This window comes from Ovis canadensis, chromosome 24, assembly GCF_042477335.2.
Source record: "Ovis canadensis isolate MfBH-ARS-UI-01 breed Bighorn chromosome 24, ARS-UI_OviCan_v2, whole genome shotgun sequence".
Taxonomy (NCBI): domain Eukaryota; kingdom Metazoa; phylum Chordata; class Mammalia; order Artiodactyla; family Bovidae; genus Ovis; species Ovis canadensis.
The window spans coordinates 55,518,314-55,536,057 of NC_091268.1; the positions used below are offsets into that span (position 1 = coordinate 55,518,314).

General features: G+C 51.9%; 1 protein-coding gene and 1 long non-coding RNA gene across 6 annotated transcripts in view; one reads left to right on the plus strand and one right to left on the minus strand.

The window, feature by feature from the left end:
- LOC138428639 (uncharacterized) overlaps positions 1 to 11,012 on the plus strand; it is a 48,725-nt gene extending 37,713 nt beyond the window's left edge. For 2 of the 5 annotated variants that reach the window (XR_011252527.1, XM_069569358.1), the window contains one exon: positions 10,704 to 11,001. Coding sequence is in view for 1 of the 5 variants with exons in the window: in XM_069569358.1 (XP_069425459.1) it covers positions 10,704 to 10,993 (290 nt within the window). In the remaining 4 variants the exon portion in view is untranslated. Of the gene's footprint in view, positions 1 to 4,130; positions 5,280 to 10,703 lie in introns of those variants that run through there. The other 3 variants (XR_011252524.1, XR_011252526.1, XR_011252529.1) reach the window with 3 other exon arrangements.
- On the minus strand, positions 7,225 to 10,871 carry LOC138428641 (uncharacterized). Its single transcript, XR_011252530.1, has 3 exons — positions 10,432 to 10,871; positions 10,188 to 10,277; positions 7,225 to 7,450 (listed from the first exon to the last, which is right to left on the minus strand). It is a non-coding gene; the product is annotated as an uncharacterized lncRNA (long non-coding RNA).
- Positions 11,013 to 17,744: the final 6,732 nt, after the last annotated feature.

Consider the following 17,744-nt stretch of genomic DNA (forward strand, 5'->3'; position numbering starts at 1 on the left):
GGCTGGATGGCATCACTGACTCGATGGACTCGAGTCTGAGTGAACTCCGGGAGTTGGTGATGGACAGGGAGGCCTGGCGTGCTGCGATTCATGGGGTCGCAAAGAGTCGGACACAAGACTGAGTGACTGAACTAACTAACAGTTTGTATGTCCACGTGTCACGTGGGGAAAATGAGGCACTGGGAAGGCTTGGAAAATTGCCCAGGGTCACCAGGCCAGTGAGAGGCAGAGCTGGAATCCAAACCCAGGTGTGTGTGTGTGTGCGTGTGTGAGCGTGTGTGTGCAGGCTGAGTCATGTCCCACTCTTTGCAACCCCATGGACTACAGCCCACTGGGCTTCTCTGTCCATGGAATTTCCCAGGCAAAGAATACTGGAGTGGGGCACTTCCCTGGGGTCCAGTGGCTGAGACTCTGCGCTCCCAATACCAGAGGCCTGGGTTCGATCCCTGGCCCAGGAACTTGATCCCTTGTGCTGCAACTAAAGGACCTGCATGCTGCAGCGGTAGGAGCTCTTGTGTGCCACAACTGAGCCCCGGTGCAGCCCAGTGAGTAAATAATTAAAATAAATGAGTATATAAAGAAAGAAGACTGGAGTGGGTTGCCATTTCCTCCTCCAGCGGATCTTCCTGACCCAGGGAATGAACCCGTGTCTCTCAAGTCTCCTGCAGTATCAGGCAGGTGCTTTACCACTAGCGCCACCGGGCAAGTCCAAATCCCGGTAGGGGAGCGCCAAAGACCGCGCTGGCATCTGCTTCATCTCACACGACAGATGGTGCTGTGTGGTCACGATCCGGGGGTAGGCGTCCACATCCAGACCTGGAGAATGCCTGAATGTGAGCGAAACGCGGGTCTCATCTGCTCGGCCACGTTGTCCAAGGATTTCTCTATGACTCAAAGGAAAATTTAAACCGCAGACTTTTACTGGGTGTCTTTCTTAATTTATTGTATTTTGGGGCACAGCTGATTTACGTTGTCATGTTTGTTTCAAGTATTGTTGCTGTTCTTGTTTAGTTGCTAAGTCATATCTGACTCTTTTGTGACCCCGTAGACTGTAGCCCACCAGGCTCTTCTGTCCATGAGGTTTTCCAGGCAAGAATATCAGAGTGGGTTGCCATTTCCTTCTCCAGGGGATCTTCCGAACCCAGAGATCGAACCCTCGTCTCTGGCATTAGCAGGTGGGTTCTCTACCACTGAGCCACCTGGGAAGCCCCTTTTCTGAGCGTTTTGAAGCCGTAACTACACTCCAGGGCGCCTCACCTAAGAGTGTGTGGCCAACTACGTAGCTCGCTCTTTGCGAACACAGAGCTTCAGAAAGAAACGCAGTGGAGCAAGACGGCTGTAAAAGCCAGTGGAACGTCAATTTCACATTAAAATAAGTACGTGTTTTCACACGCAGGGCCTCCGTCTGTATGCAAAGCGGAATGAACCCCACATCAAAACTTTTATCTAGACTTTTCCCTGCCTTAGCACACAACCCTCCAAGGATTTTTCTGTGAAGACAAGTAAAATTACAAGGTTGGTTTTGTTTAGTGAAGTCACAAATTATAGTAGTATAAAGGGCACTTAAAAGGCCAGTGATCGTAGTGCGAATTGACATTTGTTAACACCGGAGGAGAGAAACACTGCAGAGGAAGCTGCCAACGAGGGTCTGTGTGAGCGACCTTTCCTCCTTCCCCCCAGGCCAGCTACCAAGGCAAGTGCACTTCCCATGACCTTGGGGACGGGAGGAGATGGAAGGGGAGTCAGAGACCCTCCCCCAGCCCTACCAGCTCATGACATCTTCAGGCTGGAAATGTTTCTGAGACTCTGCTTCTAACCTCTTGGAAATCTGTCAATGTCTTTCACTTATTCAACAACATTTAACAAATATCTGAGCACCTCCAACATACCAGGCCTGGTGATATGATGGTAAAAGACACGAGAGGGGTCCCTGCCCTCCCAGAGCCTGCATCTGGTGGGGAGATGAGCTCTGCAAGTAGTGTCCCAACACAGATGAGGAATTCAGGAATTTGCAAATTCAGGAATTTGCACATCCACTGCAAAGAGCAAATTCCCAGCTAGGGAGGCTCAAACCAAACAGAGGTATTTTTTCTACATAACAAGAAGGTCCAGGTAGGCGGCTGTAGGTATTGGTTCAGCCACTCAATGATGTCAAAATCCGCATCTTGGCAAGTGTCTTGGCCTTTCCCTCAGGATCACAAGGTGGCTGCTGCAGCTCCAGCCATCGTGTTCTCGTGCTAGGCAGAAAAGGGAGGCAATGGGAGTGCACTGTTCTCTTTCAACAGGAAAGCAAAAGCTTTCTCAGTACCCTCAGTGGCATCACATGACCATCCCAGCTGCAAAGCAGATCAGAAGAGCCAGTGTTTAGCAAGGCACATACCCAATCCAAATAAAACCAGAATTCTCTCACCAAGGGGGAGGGAATGGGCAATGGGTTTTGGTAGCCAGTTGTTTCAGTTGTCTGTTGGTGTATAAAAACCACCCAAACATAAGCATCTTTTCTGACCACAGTGATATTAAACTAGAAGTCAACTACACAGAGAAAACTGGAAAATTCACCAACATGTGGAGATTAAGCAGGATCACAGCCTCAATGGACATGAACTGGAGCAAACTCCGCGAGGTAGTGGAGGACAGAGCAGCCTGGCGTGCCGCAGTCCACGGGGTCGCAAAGACTCAAGCATGACGTAGCAACTGAACAAAACAGCCAAAAGGAAAACAACCCATGGGTCAAAGAAGAAACAGAAAGAGAAATGAAAAAATATCTTCAGACAAATGAAAATGGAAACACAGCGTACAGAAACATATGGGATGCAGCAAAAGCAGTTCTCAGAGGGAAGTTCACAGCCACAGACACCGGCACAGAGAGAAATCGAATGTGGAGCTGGCTGCCCTCCACGTGTTCTTCGTTTCAGTATAGTTGACTTACGATATTGTCCCCATCTCTGACGTGCAGAAAGTGACTCAGTTATACCCCCATACACACACACACATATGCATGTACACATCTATCTATACACACACACACACACACATATAGATGTGTGTGTGTGTTTTATATTCTTTTCCATCATGGTTTATCACAGTGCCATTTGCTCTTTCCATGTTCCTCAGTGGACTTGGAACACCTATGATGATAACGACTTCACTTCTCTACAGACCACCCAACGACCCCGTGGTGGGACACGGTCGCATTCCTAAACGCAGACAATAAGCACCGCCCCCTAGCCCCACCCACCCCAGCGCCGCCGCACCCAGTAACAGACGCCGGGTGCCTCCTAGACTCTAAACACTCTCTGCGTTTTTAAATTTCCTTTTTGATGGGAAGGAGAATCTGAGACGCAGGACGTGCGCAGGGTAGAAGATGAGGTCTCATTTAACACGTTTTCATGTAAGGCTGGTAATGCAGTTTCCTCTCATTAGAGATGGTTTCTTCCTAGAAGCGCACCATTCAAGCTGCGTTAAATTTTAAGACCTAGTTAAACTTGTATTTCTTCAGGCTAAGTGGAAACTCGGTAGATTATTTTTTCCCAATTAAAATAATAATAAAACTGATTTGGAAAAAGATAAAATTAAACAAGCTTGAAGAGATCTAAACATATCCGTTTGTCAGTTTTACCATTACAAATAGAATTAGTCCAAACATGTAAGTGGCTTCCAGGAGCCTACCTCCTATGGGTTCCTTCTCCATGCAGAATGTTATTAGCTATAATTTATCCTCCACTCATTTATTAGATTATGTCTATATACTGCTGTACTTATTTTAACAAAGAGGGTTTTAAACAAATAGAAGTAAATGTAGATTTAATTTATTTCACCAGGCGAGGAATTCTCCAGAAAATCAATTTTCATTTGCACGGGTATTCTGGTTGCCTGGCACTGCCCTCCCCCACCATTATTACACTTCTGGTCCTTCCACGCTGGCGTTTACATGACAAATAGCTTCATTTCTCTGCCACGATTCTATTACTTACAGGAAAATACGTTTAAGGAGTATTAAAGGTCTAAGGTAAACTGACAAAGGTCACCAAAGCTTGTGTCGAGGCTTTAACTTACTCGGGCGAAGGGGAACCACGGGGAAAGGAACTCGTCGCCTATGATGACGGGAGTGCGTCTGTTTTTATTTGCAGCCCCCCATGTTTTGTGAACTTATGAAAAATATTTAAGGCTTTCTAAATGGAAGAGAATATTCATTGGAAGGACTGTTGCTGAAGCTGAAGCGCCAATACCTTAGCCACCTAATGTGAAGAGCTGACTCATTGGGAAAAGCCCTGATTCTGGGAAAGATCGAAGGCAAAAGGAGAAGAGGGCAGCAGAGACTGAGACAGTTAGATGGCATCACGGACTCGGTGTGCATGAATCTGAGCAAACTCCAGGAGACAGTGGAGGACGGCGGAGCCTGGCGCACTGCAGTCCCTGGGATCGCGAGTCTGACACGGCTTGGCGACTGACCAGCAGCAAATAGAGGAGGGGGTCTCAGACCCGCACGGGAGCGTCTGAGAATGGATTTTCTCTCTTTTCTCTGAAACTGTGCTTCTCAGAACCAGTGCGTGTATGGGGTGCCCCTGCCAAGCTTCTAATGTGGCGAGGTCTTAGGTCTACTTCTGAATGCTACAGCTCGTCCCATTTTTTCCCTACCCTCAGGGCTCATTGACAGACATAAATTAGGTCATCTTTTCTGTCCTCTGCCCAAAACCCTTCTAACAGTTTTCCATCTTCCTTTCCAAACTCCTTACCGCTGCTCCTTATTATGAGTGAGAGAGCCGGCTGGTACCCACTCTCTAGAGCCAGACTTGCATCTCTTTCCAGTTCTGCGTTTAGGGTTCACCTTGGTGGATGACATCAGCCAGGATGTGAGTGTTTACATCGTGGAAATTGGCAAACACTGCAAATTGAGACTGTAGGGGGGTTAGGGGAGGAGGGTTAGTTTTTTTTTTAATGAGCCGGCTGAAAATATTGACCACCCCCTCCCTGGCTTCCCTTCCCCGATCCCTGCATTCCTCACAGGGTTCTGACCACACTAACCTCCTGGAACTCCTCCAGCGCTTTCCGCCAGTGTCAGGCCCCCTGGCACCCAAACCTCTCGCTCTTCGTGGCAAAGGCTTTGGCTTCCCTGCTTAGAGCCCATTCCGTTCGCCCATCCATGCATGAGGCTCCCAACTTCAAACTTGCAGCACACGTTTATCCCAAGGACGTGCTCTGTTCACCCCTGGCTGGTGGTGGAGACAGCCCAGCTGCCAGGAATTGAAGCACCAGCCCCAACCCTAGCCTTGATAAAGGTGAGCAGGGGTCAGTGGGTCAACAGCCCAGCTCCCTGGCCCTTGAATGACAAAGGTCCGGACGCACTTTCTGCACACGTGTGCCCGAGTCAGCGGCTCCTCTTCCCTGTCTCACTTCCCCAACCCTCTGTGGTCTTTCCCAGGATCGCCCCCTAAAATAAACATCTTGTACTTTGCTTCGAGGGGAATCCAAACTAAGATGCCCTCAGCTGGGTTTCTCAGGCGGCTCAGATGGTAAAGATTCTGCCTGTGATGCAGGAGACCCCGGTTCAATCCCTGGGTCGGGAAGGTCCCCTGGAGGAGGGCATGGCAGCCCACTCCAGTGTTCTTACCTGAAAATCCCACGGATAGAGGAGCCTGCTGGGCCACAAAGAGTCGGACACGACCGAGGCAGCTGACATATTCACTTTCAACTGTCCCCTGGCTGGCTGCTTCCTCCGCTTCGGATGTCAGCTCAGCTTTCTCCTCCAGGAAGCCTCTCCTGATTACCAACCCATCCAACGTCTCCCCACCCCCACCCCACCCCTCATCAACACCAGAGCTGCTTTTGAACTCAGATCTCTGTGGCTCTCAGACCCGGGACTCCCAGAGTTCCATCTCCAGGGGAGGCTGTTAAAAGGCAGCTTACTGATTCGAAGCTTTCCAGCCAGGCCTGGGAATCTAGAACCTATATTTTATTTTTAACACGTTTTCCCCCAAGTGATTTTTATTCATACTAAATAGTCCCCAGAAGAGAGCTCTCAGAGGTGGTTCAACAGTGAAACGCAATGTCTTTGTAGAACTACTTTATCGTGTAATTTACTGCATATTCATTCACTCAGCACGTATTTGTGGAACTGACATTGCGATGCCTAACAAGACAGGCGTGGCTCTCTCTTTGTGTGGAACTTCCATGCACACTTGTTCTTTTGTGATTGGAAAGTGAACTCAGCCTGTTTACAGTTCAGTTCAGTCGCTCAGTCGTGTCCGACTCTTTGTGACCCCATAGACTGCAGCATGCCAGGCTTCCCTGTCCATCACCTTTGTTGTCTGTTTACAAAGAAATATTAAATGTACAGAAACATCTGTTGATTGAGGGAAGGAATGGTCACTTTCCTGGGCTGCCTATGGGGGCTCCCTGGGTCTGGTGCCTCCTCCAGAAGCCTGCCCTCTCCGGGGCTGACTCAGCCAGCACTTGGCAGTGCTCGCTCGGGCAGCTTTCTCCGGGCATTCCCACCAGCTCCTCTCATCCCCCTTCTCAGAATCAAGTTGTCCTGATTACGATCCATTGCCCACTGCAAAGTGAGTCTCTTAGAATGTTGGTCCATCTGAATGTCAGCAAGCATCACAGAGAGAGGTTCCACCATCGAGTGACTTTGGAGGATGTGGTGTCTTAAGAAGCACAGCCCAGCGGAGCCCCACCTTGGAGATTCTCAAAGCACACCTGGGCATTAAAGGCCCTGAGAAGTCCTGCAGCGAAAATAACGAAAAGTCAAAACACCGTGCTGCCTTATCTGTCTCATCCAGTGCTGCTTTGTGAATCTCAACAAGGAAAGCTCACTCTCTCATCCCAAACTGGCCTCCACTCTCAATCCAGGAGCATTTACTGCAGGCCCTGCTTCATGCCGTGCAGCACAATGAAGGCTGGGAGCGTGATAATGAAAGAAATGGGCACGGCCCTTACCCTCGGGGATCTTGCAGTTATCAGGGGAGATGACCTGTGTTTTCAGCTACAGTTGTCTTCTGGGCAGTGATGGAAAATTCCAGGGTGGTGAGCCTGCAAGCCTTTCCATGGATACAAGCTCAGACTCAGCACTTCCCTTGAGGAACAGGGCAGTGCCTCTCAGCCTTCTTTAGGGGACCCTTCTGCTGTTGAAGGACGTGACTGTCTGCCTGCTCCGTTCTCTGCCATTGCCGTGTTCTTCGAGAAGAACGTTTTGGTTGTTATGACAGGCAAAAGGCAACATTCAGAGGAGTATTCATTTATAGGCAAATCATTTCACATCAGAAACGAACAAAGCGTTTGCAAATTATGATTGTCAGAAAGTCTGCTTGAAGGTGTTTATGGAGTACGAAGTCTGAAGGTCTGAGAATCCTGGGTTTAAACCATCCATGAGTTTTCCAAAGTTCCTCCCTTGCCCCGCTGCTGAATGGATATAATCGCATCCCTCCACCTTCCTGGTTGAGATCTTCTGAAACGAAAGGAAGCAGATTGATGTTCTCAGCATCCAAGACCCCTTACGTAATCAGTCACTCTTACCGGGGACTTGAGTGGTTTCCCAGCTCTTCCCAGGCTGAGACCCTACCCTGGAGACCCCAAAACTTGGTGTGGAGCAAGACTGGGAGAGAGCTTCAAGTCAGAGACCCAAAAATAATGAGGAGAGCCTGCTCTGGAGCAAAGAGCGTCTCAGACTCAGGAAATCAGAGGCCAGTCTTGGGGCATCCCTGTGCTGGTAACCTCCTGGGAGGCAATCTCTGGGCCCTGACCTGGACATCTGTTGACCATGGGGCTTTAGTCCATGCTAGGTAGGTTAACCACGTGATTGATGGTGGGGACTGTGGGTCGCGAGAGGTCAGTGACACGGGGAGTCAGCCATGCCCACGCGATGGAGCCCAGTGGACTCGGGACAGCGAGGGTCCCACTCATCACTGCCGGGAGGGGTCAGTGCCATCCATGTTTCCATCGCAGGAAGGGTACAACCGGGAGTGCCGCATGGGGACACTCCTGGACATTGTGCCCGTGGCTGATTCTAACCTCTGTCCTTCGCTGTGATCAACCATGACCATGAGTATCAGCTCTCAGGAATTGTGCTGTGGTTACGCATCAGAACTGAGAGTGATCTTGGTGTCAGAAGTGAGGGGAGTCTTCTTGACTGCCCACTAACGTCAAAGAACCTCAAGTGGGACTCCTCTGGTATGCCAGTGGTTGGGAACTCACCTACCACTGCAGGCAACACAGGTTCGATCCCTGGTTCGGGAAGATTCCATGTGCTCAGGGGCCACTGAGTTCATGTACCACAGCTACCCAGCCCAGGGGCCCCAGAGCCCGTGCTCAGCCACAAGAGAAGCCCCGCTCCCCACAACTAGAACAAGCCGCGTACAGCAACACAGACCCAGCGCCACCAAAAAGAAACAGCGACCCCCGAGCTTCCAGGGTCAGGAGCCCCTTGCCCCTTCCCAGACCTCGGGGCCCCCAGCCGTGGCCGCTCCCTGGGACGCTGCCCGTTCTTGCTGGACTCCATGCCGTTCGCCGCCGGCCTGTGCACCCCGAGTTCCCGACCTGCTCCCTGCCCCCGCCCCTGTGCCAGTCTCCCCAGGCCGTCCTGCCTTCTGCCTCTACCTTTCGGAACCTGGCTTCTGTCTCCCCCACACCTGTGCCCACCGCCGGATTTCTCCCCCATGAACAGGAACAGGGGCATCTCCACGGGCCCCAGCCCTGCCCTTCCATCTGAACTGATCTCCCGCCTCTCCAGGTAGCGCCATCCGAGGTGCCACGAGACAGAGATGTCTGTTGATTTGGGAAAAGCCCAGCGGGAGCTTTCTCTCTGGATTTCCTGGCTCTCTGCACCCAGGGAAGGTCTCTCTAGTCCCAGACTGAACCTTCCATTTCCCACTTTCACAGAACAAGCTTGTCCGATGTTTTTAGCCTCCGTGGGCTCCAGGGGTGAGGAGATGCCCTTTGTCTTGTCATGACCACGGTTCGCTCTCTGGGCATCGATGGAGACCCTCGGGTCTCACGGTCTGCTCTGGAGGGAGCGTGGAAGGGTCTCTGTGTCACGGTCCCAGTATGTTTCAGACCAGGCGACGCTTCCTCAGAGTCTTTCTCAGCCATCCACCCAGGGCAGCTTCTTAACTTGCTCACATGAAAACAGAAACGAAACCCAGGCTTCCCTAAGTGGGGATCATGAGAAAGAATCTGTCGTAGAGTCTCTTGGAAATTAATTAGGCTTGAGTGTGCTTTAGATCTTCGCTAAGGAGCGGCTGCGGCCCTCTTGACCCTAGTACATCCCGCTCTGCTCCCTCATGGGTTCCCGAGCAAGGCCGCACGGTCGGCATTTACTTCCCAGGTTAGAAGAAAGGTCGTGGTTCCGGCAGTTCCGAGCCAGTGCTCTCACGCCAACTGCTGTAACCGTCCCACTGCCAGGCTTCCGGATCCTTCTCCGTGAGCTCAAATTGGTTCCAAAGGTGGCTTCATGTTGGACATTCCCCTGCCCTCTTTCCATCGGCACCATCATGGCGCTCCGTTGTTTTTTTGTTTTTTTAAAGAGCTTCACCGGGTTATCCATCTCATGGAAACTGGAATAGGGTGTTGACTTCTTGCGTCATAAATGGAGCTGTTAAACAGCTGATTCTGTGGGCTCCACCTGAGCACAGCTCTGACCACTGACCTTACGTGTCTGATTCCTTTTGGTCAGGATTTGTCCCTCTTCTCTGAAGGGCAGCACTGGGGCTGAGTCCAGGGCAGTGAGGGGACCTGGAGGGGAACACCCTGACTTATCTACTTTTAGCCCGAGGTGGCAGCGGATGCTCTTGGTCCACATGGAGCCAGGCCATGGAGCTAAGTGGATCTGGATTCCATATCAGGCCAGGCATTTCCTAGTGACACACCCACAGGCGAGGCCCTGACTCCCTAAAACCTCAAGCTCTTCATCTGTAAAATGGGGACAACCACAAACCTCCCTTCCAGAGCTGCTGGGGGGCTTAAAGGAGATAACGACCCAGCAGGCCCAACACTGTGTCTACCCGGGGTAGGCACCAGCCAGTCCCGCACCTGCTGAGCCCCGGCCCCTCACACTCTAGGCATTTCCCTCTTCAGTCTGATATCTGCGGCCTTGGCGTATCTGAAGGGTGTGATGTCAATCAAAGCATGGTTATAATTAAAAGCATCCAGCTTGGAGCTCACCTGCCTTAGCTACATCCGATTCTTACCTGTGAGGATTCACGGAGCATCGTCAGAGAAATAATTATGTTGTCAGACGGCAGTCGTCAAAGTAGGACACATTCACCCTGACTGTAATTCTTCAATCGTCAGCAAAAGCCAGAGAGAGAAGTAAAAAATGTATGAGAACTAAATGAATTGATTTTCATAAAATTAACATTATATCATATAATAACATTTCCCAATGTAAAGACGTTTTCCTATGAATATTTATAACCTGGGATTAAATCATACCTTTGTGATTGTTTAATCTTTTTTATTTTTAACTTTATTCTGATTCAAAGATAAGAGTTAGTTATAGGTATGTTTTGGGGTTAAATTTTTTTTTTTTGGCTTTTATCTTCAAGAATGTTCTGGTGACATTCTGTCTTCTTCTAAAATCTTGTACCTATAATAACAGTCATAAACAACACACACAAGACTCTGTCTTGAAGTTGGTGGGACTGAAAACTCGGCCTCAATACCCAGCTTGAAATAGCTCTTCTTTTTTCTTGTTTCATTTGCAGTTATCTCCCTCCTTTGCCAGGGAGAGAGAACCAACATGCTGAGCCCAGCTGCCCGCTCCACCCCGTCCCGGGGGTCCTGCCCTCCGGGCGTGGGTCTCAGGCAGAGTTGGGGATTAGAAGTGAACTGCAGTTCCAGCCAGCCAACTCCCGAGCTGCGGACGCAGGAACTGCGCAGCAAACCGCAGGCAGAGCAGGAAGTCGGCCCTGCAGCCACATCCCGAGACCTCGAGAAGGGGGAGCCGCCCCTTCTTCCTTTCACAGCAACAGATTTTTTTAAAAACATCACTTAAAAAAAAAATTTCAAACTCACCAGTATTTAAAGTTGGGGCCTCCTGTGAACATGTGAGTTCATCACTCAAGCTGAGTGATGGTGAGAGGCACACGGTTTACCCAATCATGGTGACAAGCCGCCGCAGGCTAGGTGGTTTGAACAACAGAAGCGTAGGGTCTCCACGTTCTGGAGGCCAGAAGTCCGAGATCAAGGTGTGGGCAGGGCTGGGTTCTTCTGAGGCCGTGAGAGAGGGTCTTCCCAGGCTCCTCCCAAGCTTCTGGGGTTTGCCAGCATCCTTGGCACTCCTCCGCACGGCCGTGGATCACCCTGAAATCTGCCCTCATCTGCACGTGGTGCCCTCTCTGTGTGAGTCTCTGCGTCAAACTCCCCCTTTGTGTAAGGACTGCACTCCTGCTGGATTAGGGTCAACCCTGGTGGTCTCGTCTTAACTTGATCCTCTGCAAAGAGCGTATTTCCAAACAAGGCCACGTTCACAGATCCTGGGGTTAGGACTGCAACATATTTTATGGGGGACCTGACTCCACCCAATACCACTCCCCCACCCTACCCTCCCCACCCCAGTGCAGACCACCAGCTCCCTGGCTGGACCTAGGGAGCTCACCCCCTCACGATGCACCCTCTCTGACCCCTTTCCACCCCTGACTGACACCATCTCCTCCTTCAAGAATCACTTCCTCAAAAAAAACCCCACCAGCTCCATGCTCAAGTCAGACTCTTACAATAGGATGTCAGCGCACCAGGCAACTTCCCTAGGACACACATCTGCAGCTTTACGTCCATTTAGGCGATTATTTGGTTCTTGTCTAGTTCCAACTGAATGGTAAGTGCCTGGATGAGGGGCACCAAGTCTGGGCTTTTGTTTTTTTTTCCCATCATTGTTTTCCCAGAACCTGGCGCAAGCCTGACGAGTGTCCCTGGTGGCTCAGTGATAAAAAGAATCCCCCTGCCAATGCTGGAGACACAGGAGACGCCAGTTCAATCCCTTAGTCGGGAAGATGCCCTGGAGGAGGGCATGGCAACCCACTCCAGTTCTTTCCTGGAGAGTTCCATGGACGGGCAAGCCTGGCAGGCCACAGTCCATGGGGTCATGAAGAGTCGGACATGACTGAGCAGTAGCGCACACACGCACACGCACACACACGTGCACACACGCATGCACACCCGCACACACGCACACACGCACACACGCACACACACGCACAAGCACACGTGCACACACGCACAAGCACACGCACACACGCACGCACATACGCATGCACGCACGCACATACGCATGCACACACGCACACACGCATGCACACACGCATACGCACAAGCACACGTGCACACACGCATGCACACGTACACACACGCACGCACACACATGCACACACATGCATGCTCACACGCGTGCGCACACACACAGAGCACAAGCCTGGCACATAGTAGGTACTGAATAAAATACTTATTGAATGAGTCAGTTCACTCACAGTTTACTAACATGGAATAGTCTTCACACTATAATAGCGCTCATGAATGAATGACTGACTATAGACGACCGCTCATCAGTGATGAAATCCGCACAGTGGAGGGTTTCACAGGAAACCTGGGAGGCATTCACGTTCACTGTCAAAAGCGAAAAGCAAAAAGAAAAGCAAGAACTGGCGGTGTTCGGGTCCCTGAAAGCTGTGAAAGATCGGCTCTCCAGCAGGTTAATAAACAGCAGTGGGCCCTGGAAGACGCCAGGGAGCTGTTTTTCCGAGCAAGGACACGATTCATCGCTTGTGGGGATTTAGTAAATGGCCCCCCAGTGGGCTGAACTTGAATTTGCTTTCCCAAGTTGGGCCTGACCCGCCCCCTCCGCAGGTCCCCTGACGGAGGCGGGGAGGGCGGATGTGGCTCCTTGCCTGCATCCCAGAGTTCTTTTCCAACAGGTTTACAGTCCTAGCTGTGAAGGTCCTTCCTGGCTAATACGTGCACGCCAGAGAGAGACAGGACCGAATCACGGGCCTTGGAGTAGTAGCCCCGAAGACCCACAAGGAGTCCCATTTGTGTATCTCCATTGGAGTCGGACGTGACCTGGTCCACTAGCCAGGAAGCTGCCCTCTGCTCTGGCCCCCTTTCATCGGCATTTTTCCGTTCTGTCTCACCCCACTGTTCCTGCTTCCTGGGGTCCCCACACCCTCCTCTAACATCAGCAGCCCCCACGTGGCCCGCACTGAGCTCCTGAATGTGTTCTCTCATTTTCATGTTGGCAGCAACCTGGCAAGGTACCCATTGTACAGATGGGGCAGCTGAGGCTAAGCCATCTGCCAGGGCTTGAGTTCTGCCTCAGCCCAGGGTCTCCCCGCAAGTCCCACACAGACAGTGCCGAGCACAGGGTGGGGACAAGAGGGTCCAGGAGAGGGTCTACAGAGCAGCAGAGACAGGTGGGTCGTCCGTGGCTAACGCCTGCCCTTGGCAACCGTGTGCTTTCCCAGGCCTTCTGCGGGGGCCGAAAAGGGTGTTTGTCCTTTTGCAGAGCCCGGAGGACGGAAAGACCTAAGACGTGAGATGCTGAGTTCTTGGCCATCAGGCTCGCTGACCCCGCCAAGGAATCTCTCGAAGTTCAACTCCACCCAGGGCGCCCATCAGCTCCCTCCTGTCACTGTTCACTGTTGCTGCACTGAGGCCAACAGCCCACCACCCCGTTGGAGGAAATGGGTCCCACACCAGGCCTGGGAAACTGAAACCAGCCCCAGACAGCCACCTCGCCACTGATCCTGGCCCCGGAACAGAGCTACAGACACAGAGAAGCGCCTCTGGACCCCGGAGTGTTTTCCTGGCGTCCTCATCCTAAATGGCAGGTCAAGCACAGGACCACCTGACAGGCGGAAGCAGCGCCCCGCGCCTCCCGTAGCCTTCTGTTCCCAGCCCTGCGCCGGAAAGTAAATGTTATGCAGTAAATTCTTTCCCAGCACGTCAGCAGTGCATGACCAGAGCATTCCCCCCACCGACAGGATCATCCGTCAATGCCAGGAAGCGGGATGCAGGTTTCCGAGCTCCCGGCAAGACGCGGCAGCTAAAAGCACACACCTGTTTCAGGGTGGCTCTGCCAGCCCCGGAGGATGACAGCCTCGCCGAGAGAATTCCACGGAGGAGCGCTCAGAGTCTGAGCCTCTCCTCCGCCAGGTGAAAAGAAGGGTCGCTATTACCCTGGAGGGTGACCTAGGGCTCGCGAGAGCTGGGTGAGGCTCCTGGTTCTTTGGGGGCTTCACGGACTCAGTGCCACCCCATCAGGGTTAAGGTCAAGCTGTTTCCAGGTCAGGAAAACTCCCCTCCTTCAACGTGCCTGGGTCCCCGAGCAGAACCTGCATCTCCTGCAGCCCCGTGGGTATCACCCCAGCAGCCCACCTCGCCAGGGCTTGGAAAGCAGGTCGTCTCCCTGGAATCTGAGACGCTTTGTCTCGTCCCGGGGAGAGAGGCAGCCTCCGCTAATGAGAAAGCACACTAGAGAGCATCTGAAACAGCAAATGAAAAATGACACTCTTCGGCTCAGCAAAACCGAGAAGAAAGACCACTCCCGAATTTCTCTGAAAGCTGGCTTTGTAGCCTCCAGGCAAGGCTGTCATTTTGGACTAAACTCAGCCAAGGAGAAACGAATGCTAATGGCTTATCTTTGGCGCCCAGCTCGCCTGACTTTGCCTTGTTAATACATCCAAAGTAATTCCCCTCCACCGCCCCCCACCCGCCCCGGCCCCCGCCCCGAGTTAATGATGGCTTGTTTCCTGCCTGGGCATTTTGCAGGCATGACAGTGAGAATCTTGGGAGAAGGTTCCACTGCCGCCATTAAATTAATAAATAAGATGAAATCGTCCACTTTTCCTGCCCCGAAACCCCATCTCAAAGTATTAAGTCCCTTCCTGCTCTTCAAATATATGGCCAGCATCCCTGTCTGTGTTTCGTAAGGACAAAATAGTAAATATCACCTCTCTTCTCTGGCCACCAGCTGAGGACGCGAGGCCGAGAGCATCGTAATTCTTCTCCTTATGAAGGTGAGAAGCATAACCCTGAGGACATTATCCGAGCCTGAACCGGAGTCTCTAGTGTTTCTGGCGCGGCCGGCCTTGCAGCCATTGCAGACAGCCTGTGCTCACCCCCAGCTGGTCTGCGGATACCCCTGGGCTTGTGTCTGAGTCTCTGAACGTCTTCACCCTTTCTAAAATGAAAACAGGCTAAACTTAATAGGAGTCTAAATTATGTGGGCCTGAAATCAGAATCTAAAATAAAATAACACCAAAATAGAAAGTGGGGAAAAAAAGGTCATTTCCCCGGGCTTGTTTCATTTTGGTGTGTTCTACTTTTTTAGTTTTTGGTCTGTGAGATGCTAACAACTCATTTGCCTGGTGTCCTCCGTTACCTCCAGGACGCTCTGTGTGCCCCGGGGTTTTACGCATTCACTTCTGCTTTTGCTTCCAGGGAGCTTGTTTCAGATCCACGTGCCAGGCTCATGCTGGAAGCTGTTTTTGTCTTGGGAATGCTGGATGTAGAATCGGGGACCTGGATCCCCAGGGCGGCTTTGTAATGGTCTTCCCGACAAGTCTCCCCATTCTGAGCCTGCCTCCCGAGGGCCCAGAGCCCTTCCCAAACAGGGACGCTCCTCTGCTGTCCTCACCCAGCGCCTGGTGACTCCAGGACCCGACCAGCGTGACCCCACATCCTTCAGTGTCGTCAGCTGAGACCACCCCAGCTTCCTCTTCTTCTGGGTTTGGGTGTGACCCACCAAGCTGGGTCCGCTAACCCTGACTCCCCACCACCGCCGGGGGGCTTCTCCAACAGCTCGCCTTGGTCATCTCTCCCTGGAATGTCTCCACGGCCGGTCCCCACCCCGGGAGCCATCCACCTCTCCGTCTTCTGCTGGACACACACGCGCTCCGTCTGCTGCCACCACAAACCTTTCCGGCTTCTCCTCCACACCGGAATTTCACTCAAAACGTCACCCCTGGCCCCTGAACTGCCTCTGGGTCCCCACCCATCCCCAGCCAGGACCGGTGCTGCTGCTCTGTCCCGGTCAATCGCCATATGCCCAGCCTTCTGCAGGGCATCCTGACTGTCTCTGCTCAGCCTCCCAGGAACACCCAGACCCCTCTGGCCCCGACGGGTCTGGCTGTTCCTGGGGGGTTGCAGCTCCTCGTTAGCGGCGCCATCAACCCGCTCCTCGGCCCGAATGAAGCTTGGCCCCGCTGCCCGCGTCTGTGGTCGTCTACGATGTCTCCGATTCCATCCGTTTGATGAATTATGTGCTGCGGACATTGCCTGTATTTGCATAGAGAGTCGGTAATTAGCTGTGGAGGGTTTTGTTAAACTTCCTTGTGCAAGATACTGGAGAGAAATAAATTGCCTCGGGTCATATGTCACTTCTGAGCCCGCCCCGCGCCAGCCTCTCTTTCCTGCTGCAGCGCCGCCCAGAGCATTGCTATTCCTGTCTTGATGGCTGGGTCTTTCCAGCCTTTCCAGCCTCAGCATCAGTTTCCCTGGGCTCAGAGCAGTTCCTACCAACTCCATCCTTTTTTTCAGAAGGGTCTTATTTACCAAAGTTAATTCCGCTCATATTGCGACGTGCTTGAAAATAAGTATGAATCTTGTTTATTTTCATTTGCAGTGTTCCACCAGCGAGTGGCAATTGGAACTAAATTACACGTGTTCAAGGAATGTGCTCGCATATTTCCAAGCTGTTGAGAAACATCTTGCTGGACTAAGCTGGGTTCAAACAGAGCCATAAACCAAGGCATTGTTAGCTTTAGGACACCCCAGAGAGCGGGGCCGCGGGGGCCACGGCAGGCCTGGCGGGGGTGTCGTTTGTTTTAGTTGCAAAAGCTGGTCACAGTTTTACCATCTGTCTCGCTCACATCCCTGGCAGGCAGTCTGGGGATGGCATCAACTTAATGGTTCCTAGCCCATTAGAAATGCAAACCTTTTTATTTCCTTGTAAATAAATCTCTGCTTATTTCCAAAGCTGCCCGTAAGGAATGGGGCTGCCAAGGAAGGACTTTGTACTTTCTCACAAGGTTATTCTCCGTTTCTTCCCGGGAAGCTGGGGGGAGGGGGGTATCGGGGAGGGGAGGAGGCGGCAGGAAGTCCAGCAGCCAGTCTTTTTGGTGGGCTTGCCATGAGCTGGGAAAGCAAGATGGGCAAGGTCCCTGCCCCCATGTGGTTTGCAATCTAGCAGATGAGGAAGGTGCTAGATTGTGGGGAACAGCCAGGAGCCCCAGGGAAACCAGAGTGGTGACACCTCTTCAGGCTTGGGACCCAGACAAAGGCTTTCTGAGAAAGTGATATTTCAGCCAAGGTCCTAAGTCCTGACTCTAGCAGCCAAGTTCTGTTGGACTCAAGCCAGGGACTCCCACCAGCTTCATCACTTAGTATGTGTAGATTTCCTGGGGTGCAGCATCAACTTGGAAAACCATGTCCCTAGAAATGTGTGGAAAGGTTTGGATTTTCCCATCAGACTTAACGTCAGGCAACCTCATCTTCATCTCTGACTGATGGCTCCATGGCAAGGACCCTTAGCTCTTATTTCTAAGTGTTTCTGTGCCTTTTGTTGCTGTGTCTTTCAGCCGCTAAGTTGTGTCTGACTCCATGGACTGAAGCACGCCAGACTCCCCTGCCCTCCACTATCTCCTGGAGCTTGCTCAAATTCATGTGCATTGAGTTGATGATGCTGTGTAACCGTCTCAGCCTCTGTCGTCCCCGTTTCCTCCTGCCTTCAATCTTTCCCAGCATCAGGGTCT